The sequence below is a fragment of the Oncorhynchus keta genome, unplaced genomic scaffold (assembly GCF_023373465.1).
Source record: "Oncorhynchus keta strain PuntledgeMale-10-30-2019 unplaced genomic scaffold, Oket_V2 Un_contig_25614_pilon_pilon, whole genome shotgun sequence".
NCBI classification, from domain to species: domain Eukaryota; kingdom Metazoa; phylum Chordata; class Actinopteri; order Salmoniformes; family Salmonidae; genus Oncorhynchus; species Oncorhynchus keta.
In genome coordinates this window covers 70,256-92,776 of record NW_026284541.1, presented here as the reverse complement: position 1 = coordinate 92,776, position 22,521 = coordinate 70,256, and the positions used below count along the sequence as shown (strand labels likewise).

The following is a 22,521-nucleotide window of genomic DNA, read 5'->3' as shown; positions in this document are numbered from 1 at the left end:
CTCCTGCTGTTCCCGTGCTCCTGCTGTTCCCGTGCTCCTGCTGTTCCAGTGCTCCTGCTGTTCCAGTGCTCCTGCTGTTCCCGTGCTCCTGCAGTTCCCGTGCTCCTGCAGTTCCCGTGCTCCTGCTGTTCCCGTGCTCCTGCTGTTCCCGTGCTCCTGCTGTTCCCGTGCTCCTGCTGTTCCCGTGCTCCTGCTGTTCCCGTGCTCCTGCTGTTCCCGTGCTCCTGCTGTTCCCGTGCTCCTGCTGTTCCCGTGCTCCTGCCGTTCCCGTGCTCCTGCCGTTCCCGTGCTCTTGCTGTTCCTGTGCTCCTGCTGTTCCTGTGCTCCTGCCGTTCCTGTGCTCCTGACGTTTTCCTCACACAGCCCACTTGCCATTCTCCAGACCGGCGACACTAAAGCTGCCAGTCGGAAGCGACTAGAAACAGTTGAATAATAGTAACATTTACAAATTGATGGTCCTTGAAAATAAATATTATTGCTTGAAAAAGTACTTGAATGTCCTTGAATTTGACTTGCCACTGTCAGTACAAACCCTGCATTCTGTCACATGTTGTTTTAGAACCATTCTGTCACTTCGGTGGGAAGGCTCTAATGCAGAGTTTCCCAACCCTCTCCTCGGGCATCCCAGACGTTCCGCGTGTTTGTTTTAACCCTAAATTGGTGCACCTGATTCAATTAGTCAACTAATCATCAAGCCTTTGACTAATTGAATCAGGTAGGCCTGTTTAGGGTTAAAACAAAATGCTAATAAGTCTGAGGTGGCCGAGGAGAGGGTTGGGAAACCATGATCTAATGAGTGAATGGAATGTATAAATAAAGTCATAGTTACCCTGTTCCCTATTCTCTCCCAGGACAGTGCCAAGAAACTGGAGCAGAACGTGGCCCATTTTGGCTCCACAGTGGAGAACCTGCTGTACAGATATGGAAAGGTACATTATAGCCTTGACTTATTCCACATTTTGTCATTACAGCCTGAATTCAAAATAGATTAAAGAAAAACAATTCTCCCCCATCTACACATAATACCCCATAATGACAAAGTGAAAACGTGTTTTTGGACATTTCAAATGTATTGAAAATTAAATACGGAAACATCTCATTTACATAAGTATTCACACCCCTGAGTGTGTGTCACCACATGTCACCTTTTGGCAGCGATTCCAGTTGTGAGTATTTCTGGGTAAGGATAATCAATCAATCAAATGTATTTATGAAGCCCTTTTTACATCAGCTGATGTCACAAAGTGCTATACAGAAACCCAGCCTAAAACCCCAAACATCAAGCAATGCAGATGTAGAAGCATGGGGTCTAGGGAAAAACTCCGTAAGAGCTTTCCACACCTGGATTGTGCAACAGTTGCCTATTTATTCTTTTAAAAATGAATAAAGTTCGGTCAAATTGTTTGTTGATCATTGCTAGACAACCATTTTCAGGTCTTCCCATAGATTGTCAAGCCAATTTAAGTCAAAACTTTAACTCAGCCACTCCGGTTGTCCTGCTAAAAAGTGAATCTCCCAGTGTCTGGTGGAAAGCAGACTGAACCAGGTTTTCCTCTAAGATTTTGCCTTTGCTTAGATCAATTTTTGTTCATTTTATCCTTAAAAACTCTGCAGTCCTAAACGATAACAAGCATACCCATGACATGATGCAGCCACCACCATGCTTGAAAATATGGAGTGGTACTCAGTGATGTATTATGTTGGGGCAAATTCAACACAATACAACTCTTTGTGTTCAGGACAAAAAGTTCTTGCCACCTTTGCAGTTTTACTTCAATGCCTTATTGCATTGCACCACTCGGGAGGCCAAATGACTGCAGGTTAAGACCAGCCATACTATATGCCAGTGAAACTGAATATCACGCACTCAGAAATGTCATTATTCTGCTGGAGGTGAATAACACAAAAGGGGACATGTTATGGTCTTGTGAAGACTGGCTGAATTCTGGAAAAGAGTTGAAGAGTTTACTTGCATTTAAGAGCAGTTGGAGGTCATGGAAGAAGAGTTATGGTACTGAAGCTCATCTTTAGGTTAGTTAACACAGTGTCCAAAGAAGGGCCAGAAGTATACAGAATGGTGTCGTCTGCGTAGAGGTGGATCAGAGAATCACCAGCAGCAAGAGTGACATCATTGATGTATACAGACAAAAGAGTCGGCCCGAGAATTTAACCTTGTGGCACATCCATAGAGACTGCCAGAGGACCGGACAACAGGCCCTCCGATTTCACACACTGAACTCTGTCTGAGAAGTAGTTGGTGAACCAGGCGAGGCAATCATTTGAGAAACCAAGGCTGTCGAGTCTGCCGATAAGAATGTGGTGATTGACAGAGTCGAAAGCCTTGGCCAGGTTGATGAATACGGCTGCACAGTTCTGTCTTTTAGCGTGGCTGAGGTGCACCCTGAGCTCGGAAACAAGATTGCACAGCGGAGGTACGGTGGGATTTGAAATTGTTGGTGATCTGTTTGTTAACTTGGCTTTCAAAGACCTTAGAAAGGCAGGGTAGGATAGATATAGGTCTGTAGCAGTTTGGGTCTAGAGTGTCTCCCACTTTGAAGAGGTGGATGACCGCGGCAGCTTTCCAGTCTTTGGGGATCTCAGACGATACGAAAGAGAGGTTGAACAGGCTAGTAATAGAGTTTGCAACAATTGCGGCAGATCATTTTTAGAAAGAGAGGGTCCAGATTGTCTAGCACAGCTGATTTTGTAGGGGTCCAGATTTTGCAGCTCTTTCAGAACATCAACTATCTGGATTTGGGTGAAGGAGAAATGGGGGAAGCTTGGGCAAGTTAATGAATTATCATTGATCTAGTTTATTCTTACCAATCACTTAAAATATATATATATCTATCTATCTATCTATCTATCTATAATGATCTCTTAGCTAGATTGATGACTGTGGGCATTTTTATTACTTTTTGTTGTTCTACATAGAGACAGCTAGAAGGTCCATGGGTCATATTAGATTGTTGTTCTATATAGAGACAGCTAGGTCCATGGGTCATATTAGATTGTTGTTCTACATAGAGACAGCTAGAAGGTCCATGGGTCATATTAGATTGTTGTTGAAGAATTTAAGAAAGAATAATGTGCAAATATTGTACAATCCAGGTGTGGAAAGATCTTAGAGACCCAGAAAGACTCACAGCTGTAATCTCTGCCAAAGCTGATTGTAACATGTATTGACTCGGGCGTGTGAATATTTAAATGAGCTATTTCTGGATTGAATTTAATATATTTGCAAACATGTCAAAAACATGTTTTCACTTTGTTATTATGGGCTCGTGTGTGTGTGTGTGTGTGTGTGTGTGTGTGTGTGTGTGTGTGGATGGGTGTGGGAAAAATGAATTGAATCCATTTTGAATGTAAGTGTTTATTTCAGGGGAAAGTGTTGCATTGGTTCTCAACTGGTGTTGCTCACTGGGGAGCCAGACCCAGCCAATCAGAATGAGTTTCTCTCTACAAAAGGGCTTTTATTATAGACAGAAATACTCCTCAGCACTCTCTCAGACGATCCTGCAAGAAGCCTGATGTGGAGTTCCTGGGCTGGCAGGGTTACACGTGGTTTATGGTAGAGAAATTAACATTTAAATTCTCTGGCAACAGCTCTGGTGGACATGCCTGCAGTCAGCATGCCAATTGCATGCTCCCTCAAAACTGCACATTTTAGAGTGGCCTTATATTGTCCCCTGCACAAGGTGCACCTGTGTAATGATCATGCTATTTAATCAGCTTCTTCATACATACATACATACATACATACATACATACATACATACATACATACATACATACATACATACATACATACATACATACATACAGTGGGGCAAAAAAGTATTTAGTGAGCCACCAATTGTGCAAGTTCTCCCACTTAAAAAGATGAGGCCTGTAATTTTCATCATAGGTACACTTCAACTATGACAGACAAAATGAGAAAAGAAATCCAGAAAATCACATTGTAGGATTTTTATGAATTTATTTGCAAATTATGGTGGAAAATAAGTATCGACGAATAAGAGTCGACGGCATCCAGTCAGAGCCGTTGGAGTTGGTTAAAGGGGTCCCACAAGGTTCTATACTTGGTCCATTACTGTTCACTCTCTACATAAACAATATCAGTGATGAGATAGTGTCAAATTAATTTATATGCTGATGACACTGTCATGTATCACTTCAACGGCTGACCAAAAATTATCACTATTGGAGACAAGGGTCTTTTATACAGCTGAAACTTGTTTTAAATGCTAAGAAAACACATTTTATGATTCAAAAAAGTTGGTTGAAAATACACCTGCACTTACGAGCTTAGATGGTTCTCAAATTAATCAGGTCTCTGCATATAAATACTTAGGGACATGGTTGGATGATGAACTGTCTTTTAAAATGCATATTGACGAACTTTGTAAACGGCTAAAAATCAAGCAAGGCTTCCTCTATAGAAACAGGAAATGTTTGTCCTCTACAAATACAAGACAAATTGTGCAAGCTACTTTTATGTCTGTTATAGATTATGGTGATATTATTTACATGCTACGGCATCAACACTTAAATCGCTGGATGCTGCTTATCATTGCGCACTTAGGTTTATTACGGGTGCTAGCGACAGAACTCACCACTGTGTTTTATATCATAATGTGGGTTGGACTTCACTGTCCGTGAGATGAGAACAACATGCTCTCGTGTTTGTCTATAAAGCACTTCTGAATAAGCTACCTTCTTATTTATCATCACTCATCAATATTATAATTATAATTCCTAAAACCAGGTCTCAAGCATGGATTCCACTTGAGGCCCATGTGATTTCCACAGAGTTGGGTTTGGCTGCCTTCTCCTGTTACACTCCTTGCCTCTGGAATAGCCTGCAGACTAAACTAAAACCTGAGACTCTTGTCCCCCTGTCGCTCCTTTTAAACATTTATTGGAGCATTTTCATTTTTGTATTGCTTGTAACTGTTTTGGGTAATACAAGTTATTGTGCTGTTAGGGGAATAACCTGTTAGTGGGAATAACCTGTTAGGGGGAATAACCTGTTAGTGGGAATAACCTGTTAGTGGGAATAACCTGTTAGTGGGAATAACCTGTTAGGGGGAATAACCTGTTAGGGGGAATAACCTGTTAGTGGGAATAACCTGTTAGTGGGAATAACCTGTTAGGGGGAATAACCTGTTAGGGGAATAACCTGTTAGTGGGAATAACCTGTTAGGGGAATAACCTGTTAGTGGAATAACCTGTTAGGGGAATAACCTGTTAGGGGAATAACCTGTTAGTAGAATAACCTGTTAGGGAATAACCTGTTAGGGGAATAACCTGTTAGGGGGAATAACCTGTTAGGGGGAATAACCTGTTAGGGGGAATAACCTGTTAGGGGAATGACCTGTTGCCTGTTATAACCTGTTAGGGGAATAACCTGTTAGGGGGAATAACCTGTGTGTAAATGTAATCTGTTGCTGTATTTATTTGTGTTGTCTGTGATGGTTTTGTTTGTCTTGTGTAGTTTCTTAATCATTGTACCTAAACAGTATGTGTAAACATGTATACGCAGGGCCCAGCTGTGAAAGAGACCTTTGTCTCAGTCTGTTGTTAGAATAAAGCTGTAAAGTAACAAAATGTGGAAAAGGTGAAGGGGTCTGAATAGGTTCAGAATGTGTCTTTCTGTTCCTCCAGACGATAGTAGAGGAGCAGCTGATCCTGAAGCGTGTTGCCGACGTCCTGATCAACCTGTACGCCATGACAGCCGTCCTATCACGATCTAGTAGATCTATCTCTATAGGGCTCAGGAACCACGACCATGAGGTAATACTATACTATCACCATCTTGTTGATATACAGTGTCATAAAGTATTCCCCCCTTTCTGATTTTGACCATGTGAAAGCCAAACACTGCATTCCACATTATTAAGAATGTCAGACCATCCATCTGTGAGCTGAAGCTCAACAATGATCCAAAACACACAATCAAGTCAACATGAAAATGGCTAAAAAGCAACTAATTTGAAGTTTTGGAATGGCCTAATCCAGACCTAATCACAAGTGAGATGTTGCAGGACTTGAAACGAGCAGTTCTGGTGTCAATGAGTTAAGCAGGTCTGCATGGAAGAGTGGTCCAAATTCCCCACAGCAGTGTTAGACTGATCAACAGGCATTGCAGCTAAAGGTGGCACAACCCGTTATTGAGGCCAATTACTTTTTCACACGGGGGAATTGGGTGTTGCATAACTTTTGTTTATTAAATTAAATAAGTCACCTTTGTGTTATTTGTTCATTCCGGTTCCCTTTATCTATTATTAGGTTTTGGTTGAAGATCTGATAACATTCAGTACAAAAAAACATTAAAAAAAAAAAGAGACAATCATAAAGGGGGGAAATACTTTTTCACGCCACTACTAGTACTGTACTATACACTATCTCTATAGGGCTCAGGAACTACGACCATGAGGTAGTACTGTACTATACACTATAGGGCTCAGGAACTATGACCATGAGGTAGTACTGTACTATACACTATCTCTATAGGGCTCAGGAACTACAGCCATGAGGTAGTACTGTACTATACACTATAGGGCTCAGGAACTATGACCATGAGGTAGTACTGTACTATACACTATCTCTATAGGGCTCAGGAACTACAGCCATGAGGTAGTACTGTACTATACACTATAGGGCTCAGGAACTATGACCATGAGGTAGTACTGTACTATACACTATCTCTATAGAGCTCAGGAACTATGACCATGAGGTAGTACTGTACTATACACTATCTCTATAGGGCTCAGGAACTACAGCCATGAGGTAGTACTGTACTATACACTATAGGGCTCAGGAACTATGACCATGAGGTAGTACTGTACTATACACTATCTCTATAGAGCTCAGGAACTATGACCATGAGGTAGTACTGTACTATACACTATCTCTATAGGGCTCAGGAACTACAGCCATGAGGTAGTACTGTATTATACACTATCTCTATAGGGCTCAGGAACTACAGCCATGAGGTAGTACTGTACTATACACTATCTCTATAGGGCTCAGGAACTACGGCCATGAGGTAGTACTGTACTATACACTATCTCTATAGGGCTCAGGAACTACAGCCATGAGGTAGTACTGTATTATACACTATCTCTATAGGGCTCAGGAACTACAGCCATGAGGTAGTACTGTACTATACACTATCTCTATAGGGCTCAGGAACTACGGCCATGAGGTAGTACTGTACTATACACTATCTCTATAGGGCTCAGGAACTACGACCATGAGGTAGTACTGTACTATACACTATCTCTATAGGGCTCAGGAACTACGGCCATGAGGTAGTACTGTACTATACACTAACTCTATAGGGCTCAGGAACTACAGCCATGAGGTAGTACTGTACTATACACTATCTCAATGGGGCTCAGGAACTACGGCCATGAGGTAGTACTGTACTATACACTATCTCTATGGGGCTCAGGAACTACGACCATGAGGTAGTACTGTACTATACACTATCTCTATAGGGCTCAGGAACTACGACCATGAGGTAGTACTGTACTATACACTATCTCTATGGGGCTCAGGAACTACAGCCATGAGGTAGTACTGTACTATACACTATCTCTATAGGGCTCAGGAACTATGACCATGGGGTAGTACTGTACTATACACTATCTCTATAGGGCTCAGGAACTAAGACCATGAGGTAGTACTGTACTATACACTATCTCTATAGGGCTCAGGAACTATGACCATGAGGTAGTACTGTACTATACACTATCTCTATGGGGCTCAGGAACTACAGCCATGAGGTAGTACTGTACTATACACTATCTCTATAGGGCTCAGGAACTATGACCATGGGGTAGTACTGTACTGGGCTCACCACCATGAGGTAGTACTGTACTATACACTATCTCAATGGGGCTCAGGAACTACGACCATGAGGTAGTACTGTACTATACACTATCTCTATAGGGCTCAGGAACTACGACCATGAGGTAGTACTGTACTATACACTATCTCAATGGGGCTCAGGAACTACGACCATGAGGTAGTACTGTACTATACACTATCTCAATGGGGCTCAGGAACTACAGCCATGAGGTAGTACTGTACTATACACTATCTCAATGGGGCTCAGGAACTACGACCATGAGGTAGTACTGTACTATACACTATCTCTATAGGGCTCAGGAACTACGACCATGAGGTAGTACTGTACTATACACTATCTCTATAGGGCTCAGGAACTACGACCATGAGGTAGTACTGTACTATACACTATCTCTATGGGGCTCAGGAACTACGGCCATGAGGTAGTACTGTACTATACACTATCTCTATAGGGCTCAGGAACTACGACCATGAGGTAGTACTGTACTATACACTATCTCAATGGGGCTCAGGAACTACGACCATGAGGTAGTACTGTACTATACACTATCTCAATGGGGCTCAGGAACTACGGCCATGAGGTAGTACTGTACTATACACTATGGGGCTCAGGAACTACAGCCATGAGGTAGTACTGTACTATACACTATCTCTATAGGGCTCAGGAACTACAGCCATGAGGTAGTACTGTACTATACACTATCTCTATAGGGCTCAGGAACTACGACCATGAGGTAGTACTGTACTATACACTATCTCTATAGGGCTCAGGAACTACGACCATGAGGTAGTACTGTACTATACACTATCTCTATAGGGCTCAGGAACTACGGCCATGAGGTAGTACTGTACTATACACTATCTCTATAGGGCTCAGGAACTACGACCATGAGGTAGTACTGTACTATACACTATCTCAATGGGGCTCAGGAACTACAGCCATGAGGTAGTACTGTACTATACACTATGGGGCTCAGGAACTACAGCCATGAGGTAGTACTGTACTATACACTAACTCTATAGGGCTCAGGAACTACAGCCATGAGGTAGTACTGTACTATACACTAACTCTATAGGGCTCAGGAACTACAGCCATGAGGTAGTACTGTACTATACACTAACTCTATAGGGCTCAGGAACTATGACCATGAGGTAGTACTGTACTATACACTAACTCTATAGGGCTCAGGAACTACGACCATGAGGTAGTACTGTACTATACACTATCTCTATAGGGCTCAGGAACTACGACCATGAGGTAGTACTGTACTATACACTATCTCTATAGGGCTCAGGAACTACGACCATGAGGTAGTACTGTACTATACACTATCTCTATAGGGCTCAGGAACTACGGCCATGAGGTAGTACTGTACTATACACTATCTCTATGGGGCTCAGGAACTACGGCCATGAGGTAGTACTGTACTATACACTATCTCTATAGGGCTCAGGAACTACGACCATGAGGTAGTACTGTACTATACACTATCTCTATAGGGCTCAGGAACTACGGCCATGAGGTAGTACTGTACTATACACTATCTCTATGGGGCTCAGGAACTACGGCCATGAGGTAGTACTGTACTATACACTATCTCTATAGGGCTCAGGAACTACAGCCATGAGGTAGTACTGTACTATACACTAACTCTATAGGGCTTTTGAGGATCTCAGGACCCATGCCAAATCTTTTTAGTTTCCTGAGGGGGAATAGGCTTTGTCGTGCCCTCTTCACGACTGTCTTGGTGTGCTTGGACCATTGTAGTTTGTTGTTGATGTGGACACCAAGGAACTTGAAGCGCTCAACCTGCTCCACTACAGCCCCGTCGATGAGAATGGGGGCGTGCTCGGGAGTCCACAATCATCTCCTTACTCTTGGCTACGTTGAGATATAGGTTGTTATTCTGGCACCACACGGCTAGGTCTCTGACCTCCTCCCAATAGGCTGTCTCGTCATTGACTGTGATCAGGCCTACCACTGTTGTGTCGTCTGCAAACTTAATGATGGTGTTGGAGTCGTGCCTGGCCATGCAGTCGTGGGTGAACAGGGAGTACAGGAGGGAACTGAGCACGCACCCCTGGGGAGCTCCAGTGTTGAGGATCAGCATGCCAGATGTGTTGCTACCTACCCTCTTCACCTGGGCGGCGGCCCTTCAGGAAGTCCAGGATCCAGTTGCAGAGGGAGGTGTTTAGTCTCAGGTTCCTTAGAACACCTATGTGATGAGCTTTGAGGGCACTATGGTGTTGAATGCTGAGCTGTAGTCAATGAATAGCATTCTCACATAGGTGTTCCTTTTGTCCAGTTGGGAAAGGGCAGTGTGGAGTGCAATAGAGTTTGCATCATCTGTGGATCTGTTTGGGCGGATTGCAAATTGGAGTGGGTCTAGGGTTTCTGGGATAATGGTGTTGATGTGCGCCATTGCCAACCTTTCAAAGCACTTCATGGCTACGGACGTGAACGTTATGGGTCTGTAGTCATTTAGGCAGGTTGCCTTTGTGTTCTTGGGCACAGGGACTATGGTGGTCTGCTTGAAATATGTTGGTATTACAGACTCAACCAGGGACATGTTGAAAATGTCAGTGAAGACACTTGCCTGTTGGTCAGCACATGCCCGGAGCACACGTCCTGGTAATCAGTCTAGCCCTGCAACCTTGTGTATGTTGACCTGTTTAAAGGTCTTACTCACGTCGGCTACGGAGAGCGTGATCACACAGTCACCTGGAACAGCTGATGCTCTCATGCATGCCTCAGTGTTGCTTGCCTCGAAGCAAGCATAGAAGTGAGCGTCGGAGCCGGTGTAGTATGATTCAATCTTAGCCCTGTGTTGACGCTTTGCCTATTTGATGGTTCGTCGCAGGGCAAAGCAGGATTTCTTGTAAGCTTCCGGGTTAGAGTCCCACACCTTGAAAACGGGAGCTCTACCCTTTAGCTCAGTGCGAATGTTGCCTGTAATCCATGGCTTCTGGTTGGGGTATGTACGTACAGTCACTGTGGGGATGTCGTCCTCAATGCACCTATTGATGAAGCCAGTGACTGATGTGGTGAACTCCTTCCTCAATGCCATAGGAATACCTGTTCCAGTCTGTGACAGAAAAACAGTCCTGTAGCTTAGCATCTGCTTCATATGACCACTTTTTTATAGACCAAGTCACTGGAATCAGGAGGATAGAGTTGCGGTCAGATTTACCAAATGGAGGGCGAGGGAGCTTTGTACGCGTCTCTGTGTGTGGAGTACGGGTGATCTAGAATTGTTTTCCCTCTGGTTGCACATTTAGCATGTTGATAGAGATTTGGTAGAACTGATTTAGATTTCCCTGCATTAAAGTCTCCGGCCACTAGGAGCGCTGCCTCTGGGTGAGTGGTTTCCTGTTTGCTTATTTCCTTATACAGCTGACTGAGTGCGGTCTTCGTGCCAGCATCTGTTTGTGGTGGTAAATAAACAGCCACGAAAAGTATAGCTGAGAACTCGCTAGGCAAGTAGTGTGGCCTGCAATTTATCACAATATACTTCTTCAGGTGAGCAAAATCTAGACTTCCTTAGATTTCGTGCACCAGCTGTTGTTTACACAGACCGCCCCCCCCCATCGTCTTACCGGGGTGTGCTGTTCTATCCTGCCGGTGCAGCGTCTATCCCGAATATCCATGTCGTCATTCAGCCACAATTCCGTGAAACATAGGATATTAGTTTTTGATGTCCCGTTGGCAGGATATCCGGGATCGAACCTCATCTAATTTATTGTCCAATGATTACACGTTGGCGAGTAATATTGACGGTAAAGGCAGCTTTCCCACTCGCCTTCTCCGGACCCTGACCAGGCATCCGGCTCTTTGTCCTCTGTACCTACGTCGCTTCCTCTTGCAAATAATGGGGATGTCGGCTCTGTGGGGTGTTTGGAGAATGTCTTGTGCATCGTCGTTGTTGTAGAAAAAGTCTTTGTCTAATCCGAGGTGAGTGATCGCTGTCCTGATATCCAGAAGCTCTTTTCTGTCGTAAGTTGCAGAAACATTATGTACAAAATAAGTTACAAATAACGCGGGGAAAAAATGATTATAGCACAATTGGTTGGGCGCCCGTAAAACTGCTGCCATTTCTTCCAGCGCCATTTTGAACAGTATATACAGTATCAGTATTACCGCTGTATGAGTATGTATACAGTATCAGTATGTATACAGTATCAGTATGTATATAGTATCAATATTACCACTGTATCAGGAAGTATACTGTATCAGTATGTATACAGTATCAATATTACCACTGTATGAGTATGTATACAGTATCAATATTACCACTGTATCAGGAAGTATACAGTATCAGTATGTATACAGTATGAGTATGTATACAGTATCAATATTACCACTGTATCAGGAAGTATACTGTATCAGTATGTATACAGTATCAATATTACCACTGCATCAGGAAGTATACAGTATCAATACAGTATCAATATTACCACTGTATCAGGAAGTATACAGTATCAATATTACCACTGTATGAGTATGTATACAGTATCAGTATGTATACAGTATCAATATTACCACTGTATCAGGAAGTATACAGTATCAATATTACCGCTGTATCAGGAAGTATACAGTATCAGTATGTATACAGTATCAGTATGTATACAGTATCAGTATGTATATAGTATCAATATTACCACTGTATCAGGAAGTATACTGTATCAGTATGTATACAGTATCAATATTACCACTGTATCAGGAAGTATACAGTATCAGTATGTATACAGTATGAGTATGTATACAGTATCAATATTACCACTGCATCAGGAAGTATACAGTATCAATACAGTATCAATATTACCACTGTATCAGGAAGTATACAGTATCAATATTACCACTGTATGAGTATGTATACAGTATCAATATTACCACTGTATGAGTATGTATACAGTATCAGTATGTATACAGTATCAATATTACCACTGTATCAGGAAGTATACAGTATCAATATTACCGCTGTATCAGGAAGTATACAGTATCAGGAAGTATACAGTATCAGTATGTATACAGTATCAGTATGTATACAGTATCAGGAAGTATACAGTATCAGTATGTATACAGTATCAGGAAGTATACTGTATGAGTATGTATACAGTATCAATATTACCACTGTATGAGTATGTATACAGTATCAATATTACCACTGTATGAGTATGTATACAGTATCAGTATGTATACAGTATCAATATTACCACTGTATCAGGAAGTATACAGTATCAATATTACCGCTGTATCAGGAAGTATACAGTATCAGTATGTATACAGTATCAATATTACCACTGTATCAGGAAGTATACAGTATCAGTATGTATACAGTATCAGTATGTATACAGTATCAATATTACCGCTGCATCAGGAAGTATACAGTATCAGTATGTATACAGTATCAATATTACCACTGTATCAGGAAGTATACTGTATCAATATTACCACTGTATGAGTATGTATACAGTATCAATATTACCACTGTATCAGGAAGTATACAGTATCAGTATGTATACAGTATGAGTATGTATACAGTATCAATATTACCACTGTATCAGGAAGTATACTGTATCAGTATGTATACAGTATCAATATTACCACTGCATCAGGAAGTATACAGTATCAATACAGTATCAATATTACCACTGTATCAGGAAGTATACAGTATCAATATTACCACTGTATGAGTATGTATACAGTATCAGTATGTATACAGTATCAATATTACCACTGTATCAGGAAGTATACAGTATCAATATTACCGCTGTATCAGGAAGTATACAGTATCAGTATGTATATAGTATCAATATTACCACTGTATCAGGAAGTATACTGTATCAGTATGTATACAGTATCAATATTACCACTGTATCAGGAAGTATACAGTATCAGTATGTATACAGTATGAGTATGTATACAGTATCAATATTACCACTGCATCAGGAAGTATACAGTATCAATACAGTATCAATATTACCACTGTATCAGGAAGTATACAGTATCAATATTACCACTGTATGAGTATGTATACAGTATCAATATTACCACTGTATGAGTATGTATACAGTATCAGTATGTATACAGTATCAATATTACCACTGTATCAGGAAGTATACAGTATCAATATTACCGCTGTATCAGGAAGTATACAGTATCAGGAAGTATACAGTATCAGTATGTATACAGTATCAGTATGTATACAGTATCAGGAAGTATACTGTATCAGTATGTATACAGTATCAATATTACCACTGTATGAGTATGTATACAGTATCAATATTACCACTGTATGAGTATGTATACAGTATCAATATTACCACTGTATGAGTATGTATACAGTATCAGTATGTATACAGTATCAATATTACCACTGTATCAGGAAGTATACAGTATCAATATTACCGCTGTATCAGGAAGTATACAGTATCAGTATGTATACAGTATCAATATTACCACTGTATCAGGAAGTATACAGTATCAATATTACCACTGCATCAGGAAGTATACAGTATCAGTACGTATACAGTATCAATATTACCACTGCATCAGGAAGTATACAGTATCAGTATGTATACAGTATCAGTATTACCGCTGTATCAGGAAGTATACTGTATCAGTATGTATACAGTATCAGTATTACCACTGCATCAGGAAGTATACAGTATCAGTATGTATACAGTATCAGTATTACCGCTGTATCAGGAAGTATACTGTATGAGTATGTATACAGTATCAGTATTACCGCTGCATCAGGAAGTATACTGTATCAGTATTTATACAGTATCAGTATTACCGCTGCATCAGGAAGTATACAGTATCAGTATGTATACAGTATCAGTATTACCACTGTATCAGGAAGTATACAGTATCAGTATGTATACAGTATCAATATTACCACTGCATCAGGAAGTATACAGTATCAGTATGTATACAGTATCAGTATGTATACAGTATCAATATTACCACTGCATCAGGAAGTATACAGTATCAGTATGTATACAGTATCAGTATTACCGCTGTATCAGGAAGTATACTGTATCAGTATGTATACAGTATCAGTATTACCACTGCATCAGGAAGTATACTGTATCAGTATGTATACAGTATCAGTATTACCACTGCATCAGGAAGTATACAGTATCAGTATTACCGCTGTATCAGGAAGTATACAGTATCAGTATGTATACAGTATCAGTATTACCGCTGCATCAGGAAGTATACAGTATCAGTATGTATACAGTATCAGTATTACCGCTGCATCAGGAAGTATACTGTATCAGTATGTATACAGTATCAGTATTACCGCTGCATCAGGAAGTATACAGTATCAGTATGTATACAGTATCAGTATGTATACAGTATCAGTATTACAGCTGTATCAGTATGTATACAGTATCAGTATTACCACTGTATCAGGAAGTATACTGTATCAGTATGTATACAGTATCAATATTACCGCTGCATCAGGAAGTATACAGTATCAGTATGTATACAGTATCAGTATTACCACTGTATCAGGAAGTATACTGTATCAGTATGTATACAGTATCAATATTACCACTGCATCAGGAAGTATACTGTATCAGTATGTATACAGTATCAGTATTACCGCTGCATCAGTATGTATACAGTATCAGTATTACCACTGCATCAGGAAGTATACAGTATCAGTATGTATACAGTATCAGTATTACCGCTGTATCGGGAAGTATACTGTATCAGTATGTATACTGTATCAGTATGTATACAGTATCAGTATTACCGCTGCATCAGGAAGTATACTGTATCAGTATGTATACAGTATCAGTATGTATACAGTATCAATATTACCGCTGCATCAGTATGTATACAGTATCAGTATTACCACTGCATCAGGAAGTATACAGTATCAGTATGTATACAGTATCAGTATTACCGCTGTATCGGGAAGTATACTGTATCAGTATGTATACTGTATCAGTATGTATACAGTATCAGTATTACCACTGCATCAGGAAGTATACTGTATCAGTATGTATACAGTATCAGTATTACCGCTGCATCAGGAAGTATACTGTATCAGTATGTATACAGTATCAGTATTACCACTGTATCAGGAAGTATACTGTATCAGTATTTATACAGTATCAATATTACCGCTGTATCGGGAAGTATACTGTATCAGTATGTATACAGTATCAGTATTACCGCTGCATCAGTATGTATACAGTATCAGTATTACCACTGCATCAGGAAGTATACTGTATCAGTATGTATACAGTATCAGTATGTATACAGTATCAATATTACCACTGTATCAGTAAGGCTGAATCACATCCGGCCGTGTTTGGGAGTCCCATGTGGCGGCGAACAGTTGGCCCAGCGTTGGGGTAGGGCGTCACTGTAAATAAGAATTTGTTCTTAACTGACTTGCCTAGTTAAATAAAGGGTCAATAAAAATCTAATAAAACATGCAGTAGGATCTAACAACATGGTAATATTTTGTATTTTATTATTCATATGTCTTGAAGCTTATTGGTTGCTACACTAATCAACAGCGTAGTATGATTTCTTCCATTTAGTTTTGGTTGTTTAATTGTTTGCCTTCCTCATATTCTGATTAACTATGTGAGAGCTTCTATTGTTCTAGGTGCTGCTGGCTAACACGTTCTGTACCGACGCCTTCTTCAAGAACAACTACTGGCTAACTCAGCTACAGAGGAGTGAGTAGGACCGAGTCGGCACCCTATTCCCTTTATAGTGCACTACTTTTGATGAGGTCATTGTGGGGTGCTTACATTTATCCTAGTTCACACATGTACTCGTGTATTTTTGCATATCCCAACTATCCCTGACACCTCCAACAGTGACCCTGGAGCCATTAGGGTTAAGTGCCTTGCTCAAGGGCTCATTGGAAGGTTTTGTTTTACCTTGTCTGCTCGGTGACCTCTATACACAGCCAGCCAGTCACAGCATCACATGTGATCCACATATTAACATATAATTGTTGCAGCTATTATAATTAGTGAACTCTCATATATGTTTTGTTTCGGTTACACAACGTCCTCAGAGAGAGAGAATCGGTTACACAACGTCCTCAGAGAGAGAATCGGTTACACAACGTCCTCAGAGAGAGAATCGGTTACACAACGTCCTCAGAGAGAGAATCGGTTACACAACGTCCTCAGAGAGAGAGAATCGGTTACACAACGTCCTCAGAGAGAGAATCGGTTACACAACGTCCTCAGAGAGAGAATCGGTTACACAACGTCCTCAGAGAGAGAGAATCGGTTACACAACGTCCTCAGAGAGAGAGAATCTGTGACACAACGTCCTCAGAGAGAGAATCGGTTACACAACGTCCTCAGAGAGAGAATCGGTTACACAACGTCCTCAGAGAGAGAATCGGTTACACAACGTCCTCAGAGAGAGAATCGGTTACACAACGTCCTCAGAGAGAGAGAATCGGTTACACAACGTCCTCAGAGAGAGAGAATCTGTGACACAACGTCCTCAGAGAGAGAATCGGTTACACAACGTCCTCAGAGAGAGAATCGGTTACACAACGTCCTCAGAGAGAGAATCGGTTACACAACGTCCTCAGAGAGAGAGAATCGGTTACACAACGTCCTCAGAGAGAGAATCTGTGACACAACGTCCTCAGAGAGAGAATCTGTGACACAACGTCCTCAGAGAGAGAATCGGTTACACAACGTCCTCAGAGAGAGAATCGGTTACACAACGTCCTCAGAGAGAGAATCGGTTACACAACGTCCTCAGAGAGAGAATCGGTTACACAACGTCCTCAGAGAGAGAATCGGTTACACAACGTCCTCAGATAGAGAATCGGTTACACAACGTCCTCAGAGAGAGAATCGGTTACACAACGTCCTCAGAGAGAGAATCGGTTACACAACGTCCTCAGAGAGAATCGGTTACACAACGTCCTCAGAGAGAGAATCGGTTACACAACGTCCTCAGAGAGAGAATCGGTTACACAACGTCCTCAGAGAGAAAATCGGCTACACAACGTCCTCAGAGAAAAACATCTGTATATTGTTTTATCAGATCAGTGTGTGTGTGTGTGTGTGTGTGTGTGTGTGTGTGTGTGTGTGTGTGTGTGTGTGTGTGTGTGTGTGTGTGTGTAATGAAGGTAGTTTGTGTGTAGGCTAATGAATGTTATTTTTGTTTCAGACTCACCTGAGAACCAAGATGAGAACATTAAGAAGATCGCCAGGGAGGTTTTGGAGAAGAGAACCTATGTCTGTTCCCACCCTCTGGACAGAACCTTCTAGAACCTGAACAGAATAACATAACTCTGACTGGAGGAGACATGGTGTCCTATTCCCTATGCAGTGCACTACTTTGGGCCAGAGCCATATGTAGCAACCTAAAAGTGGGGCACTGTAAAGGCATTAGGGGGCCACTAGAGACTGACCTCGGGGTCCTGTGACCCTACATTTCCATCCATGGCTACATGCCTCTACTTTTGTATTGCAGTAACTAACTCCTCAGTTCTGAAGCAACTCTTGATATGATGTTAATTTAATTCTGTATATCATTTATAACTACGATTGAATATAATGACCTTGTTTTACTGATGGTACTTTGGTTGAAGTGGACAGTGGTTGTCGGTTACTGGCCATTTATTCTATTAAAGTGTTGATTTCTTTCATCCAAAGTGCTTCTTGTATTCATAGTGTGGTTTCAGTCTGATGTTGGTCCGAAATGGTACCCTGTTCCCTGAACAATAAGTCGTGCATCATGTAGGGAATGTGGGGCCATTTGGGACTCAAGGTGACATCCCTGGCTGGCTGTCATTGGCCGGCTGACTGTCTGATGTCATAGGGGGTGGTGGGTTTCTAGTAGATATGGACTCTCCTCTTCTGATAGGGGCGGAGCCAACCTCTAGTACTGAAAGGACCTCTGCTTCAGGAACTCCCTGCAGGAAGTGACATCACACTTATGTATTATGGGCCTTTAGGCTGGATAGACCTGAGACGGCTCCTATAGCCATCGGTTACAGACCCTATTTCCCATTTGTAATCGATACTTTTGAAGTCATCTTTATGTCTCTACTGTTAAGATTATCTTGGGAACATAATGTTAGTCTGTATGTTAAAGGTTGTGAGGGTACGTGCCGTGATGCTTGTTGTGGAAGGAAAGTTGTTGCGGGATGGTGTTGTCGTCCTAGCTCAGACGGGTCCAGGAACGGTCCCAGGGCAAACAACGTGATCTCATCAACAAAGCTGTTAAGAAGCCTTTCGGACCTAGACTTGGCGCTCCGGTACTGCTTGCCATGTGGTAGCAGAGAAAACAGTCTGACGAGAGTGGCTGGTGAGGCGAGGCCAGGCTTTCTGAGAAAGTATTTCATTGGTCGATCCTTCAGCATGTCCTGCAGCTTCCCTGGGTTGGCTTCATCCATGTGGCAGCTTGGATTCAGATATTTAGATTCTGTGTTTAATAGTCACATGTACAGGTGTTATTACAGTGTAATAGTCACATGTACAGGTGTTATTACAGTGTAATAGTCACATGTACATGTGTTACTACAGTGTAATAGTCACATGTACAGGTGTTACTACAGTGTAATAGTCACATGTACAGGTGTTACTACAGTGTAATAGTCACATGTTCAGGTGTTATTACAGTGTAATAGTCACATGTACAGGTGTTATTACAGTGTAATAGTCACATGTTCAGGTGTTATTACAGTGTAATAGTCACATGTACAGGTGTTATTACAGTGTAATAGTCACATGTACAGGTGTTATTACAGTGTAATAGTCACATGTACAGGTGTTATTCACATGTACAGGTGTTATTACAGTGTAATAGTCACATGTACAGGTGTTATTAGTGTAATAGTCACATGTACAGGTGTTATTACAGTGTAATAGTCACATGTACAGGTGTTATTACAGTGTAATAGTCACATGTACAGGTGTTATTACAGTGTAATAGTCACATGTACAGGTGTCACATGTACAGGTGTTACTACAGTGTAATAGTCACATGTACAGGTGTTATTACAGTGTAATAGTCACATGTACAGGTGTTATTACAGTGTAATAGTCACATGTACAGGTGTTATTACAGTGTAATAGTCACATGTACAGGTGTTATTACAGTGTAATAGTCACATGTACAGGTGTTATTACAGTGTAATAGTCACATGTACAGGTGTTACTACAGTGTAATAGTCACATGTACAGGTGTTATTACAGTGTAATAGTCACATGTACAGGAGTTATTACAGTGTAATAGTCACATGTACAGGTGTTATTACAGTGTAATAGTCACATGTACAGGTGTTATTACAGTGTAATAGTCACATGTACAGGTGTTATTACAGTGTAATAGTCACATGTACAGGTGTTATTACAGTGTAATAGTCACATGTACAGGTTACAGGTGTTATTACAGTGTAATAGTCACATGTACAGGTGTTATTACAGTGTAATAGTCATTACATGTAATAGTCACATGTACAGGTGTTACTACAGTGTAATAGTCACATGTACAGGAGTTATTACAGTGTAATAGTCACATGTACAGGAGTTATTACAGTGTAATAGTCACATGTACAGGTGTTATTACAGTGTAATAGTCACATGTACAGGGTTACAGGTGTTATTACAGTGTAATAGTCACATGTACAGGTGTTATTACAGTGTAATAGTCACATGTACAGGTGTTATTACAGTGTAATAGTCACATGTACAGGTGTTATTACAGTGTAATAGTCACATGTACAGGTGTTACTACAGTGTAATAGTCACATGTACAGGTGTTATTACAGTGTAATAGTCACATGTACAGGAGTTATTACAGTGTAATAGTCACATGTACAGGTGTTATTACAGTGTAATAGTCACATGTACAGGGTTACAGGTGTTATTACAGTGTAATAGTCACATGTACAGGTGTTATTACAGTGTAATAGTCACATGTACAGGTGTTATTACAGTGTAATAGTCACATGTACAGGTGTTATTACAGTGTAATAGTCACATGTACAGGGTTACAGGTGTTATTACAGTGTAATAGTCACATGTGTTACAGTGTAATTCATGTACAGGTGTTATTACAGTGTAATAGTCACATGTACAGGGTTACAGGTGTTATTACAGTGTAATAGTCACATGTACAGGTGTTATTACAGTGTAATAGTCACATGTACAGGGTTACAGGTGTTATTACAGTGTAATAGTCACATGTACAGGTGTTATTACAGTGTAATAGTCACATGTACAGGAGTTATTACAGTGTAATAGTCACATGTACAGGTGTTATTACAGTGTAATAGTCACATGTACAGGTGTTATTACAGTGTAATAGTCACATGTACAGGTGTTATTACAGTGTAATAGTCACATGTACATGTGTTACTACAGTGTAATAGTCACATGTACATGTGTTATTACAGTGTAATAGTCACATGTACAGGTGTTATTACAGTGTAATAGTCACATGTACAGGTGTTACTACAGTGTAATAGTCACATGTACAGGTGTTACTACAGTGTAATAGTCACATGTACAGGTGTTATTACAGTGTAATAGTCACATGTACAGGTGTTATTACAGTGTAATAGTCACATGTACAGGTGTTATTACAGTGTAATAGTCACATGTACAGGTGTTATTACAGTGTAATAGTCACATGTACAGGTGTTATTACAGTGTAATAGTCACATGTACAGGTGTTATTACAGTGTAATAGTCACATGTACAGGTGTTATTACAGTGTAGTAGTCACATGTTATTAGTGTTTACAAAATAGCCTCCAATACCCTACTCAACAAATTGGATGCAGTCTATCACAGTGCAATCCGTTTTGTCACCAAAGCCCCATATACTACCCACCATTGCGACCTGTACGCTCTCGTTGGCTGGCCGTCGCTTCATACTCCTCGCCAAACCCACAACCCCACTCCATGTCATCTACAAGACCCTGCTAGGTAAAGTCCCTCCTTATCTCAGCTCGCTGGTCACCATAGCTGCACCCATCTGTAGCACGCGCTCCAGCAGGTATATCTCTCTGGTCACCCACAAAACCAATTCTTTCTTTGGCCGCCTCTCCTTCCAGTTCTCTGCTTCCAATGACTGGAACGAACTACAAAAATCTCTGAAACTGGAAACACGTATCTCCCTCACTAGATTTAAGCACCAACTGTCAGAGCAGCTCACAGATTACTGCACCTGTACATAGCCCATCTATAATTTAGCCCAAACTACCTCTTCCCCTACTGTATTTATTTATTTATTTTGCTCCTTTGCACCCCATTATTTTTATTTCTACTTTGCACATTATTCCACTGCAAATCTACCATTCCAGTGTTTTACTTGCTATATTGTATTTACTTTGCCACTATGGCCTTTTTTTGCCTTTACCTCCCTTATCTCACCTCATTTGCTCTCATCGTATATAGACTTGTTTATACTGTATTATTGACTGTATGTTTGTTTTACTCCATGTGTAACTCTGTGTCGTTGTATCTGTCGAACTGCTTTGCTTTATCTTGGCCAGGTCGCAATTGTAAATGAGAACTTGTTCTCAACTTGCCTACCTGGTTAAATAAAGGTTAAATCATTTTTTTTTTAAATAACAAGGACAACACACAGGTCTTTCCATCATTGTGTGATTTTTTATGT

At 40.9% G+C, this 22,521-nt stretch overlaps 1 protein-coding gene and 1 long non-coding RNA gene across 4 annotated transcripts in view; both read left to right on the top strand.

Moving 5' to 3' along the window:
- Positions 1-18,539, top strand: part of LOC118388187 (complex I assembly factor ACAD9, mitochondrial-like) — a 35,047-nt gene extending 16,508 nt beyond the window's left edge. The window contains exons 6-9 of the mRNA XM_052506177.1: positions 852-929; positions 5,668-5,796; positions 16,515-16,587; positions 18,059-18,539. Coding sequence (XP_052362137.1) covers positions 852-929; positions 5,668-5,796; positions 16,515-16,587; positions 18,059-18,159 — 381 coding nt within the window. The 3' untranslated portion in view covers positions 18,160-18,539. The remainder of the gene's footprint in view (positions 1-851; positions 930-5,667; positions 5,797-16,514; positions 16,588-18,058) is intronic.
- Positions 6,980-9,342, top strand: LOC127922420 (uncharacterized). 3 transcript variants are annotated; one of them, XR_008111219.1, is made up of 5 exons: positions 6,980-7,051; positions 7,158-7,210; positions 7,688-7,740; positions 8,666-9,242; positions 9,296-9,342. It is a non-coding gene; the product is annotated as an uncharacterized LOC127922420 (long non-coding RNA). The 3 variants fall into 3 exon arrangements; XR_008111218.1 differs by having other exon boundaries at positions 8,666-9,030; positions 9,137-9,333; XR_008111217.1 differs by having other exon boundaries at positions 8,666-9,333.
- Positions 18,540-22,521: the final 3,982 nt, after the last annotated feature.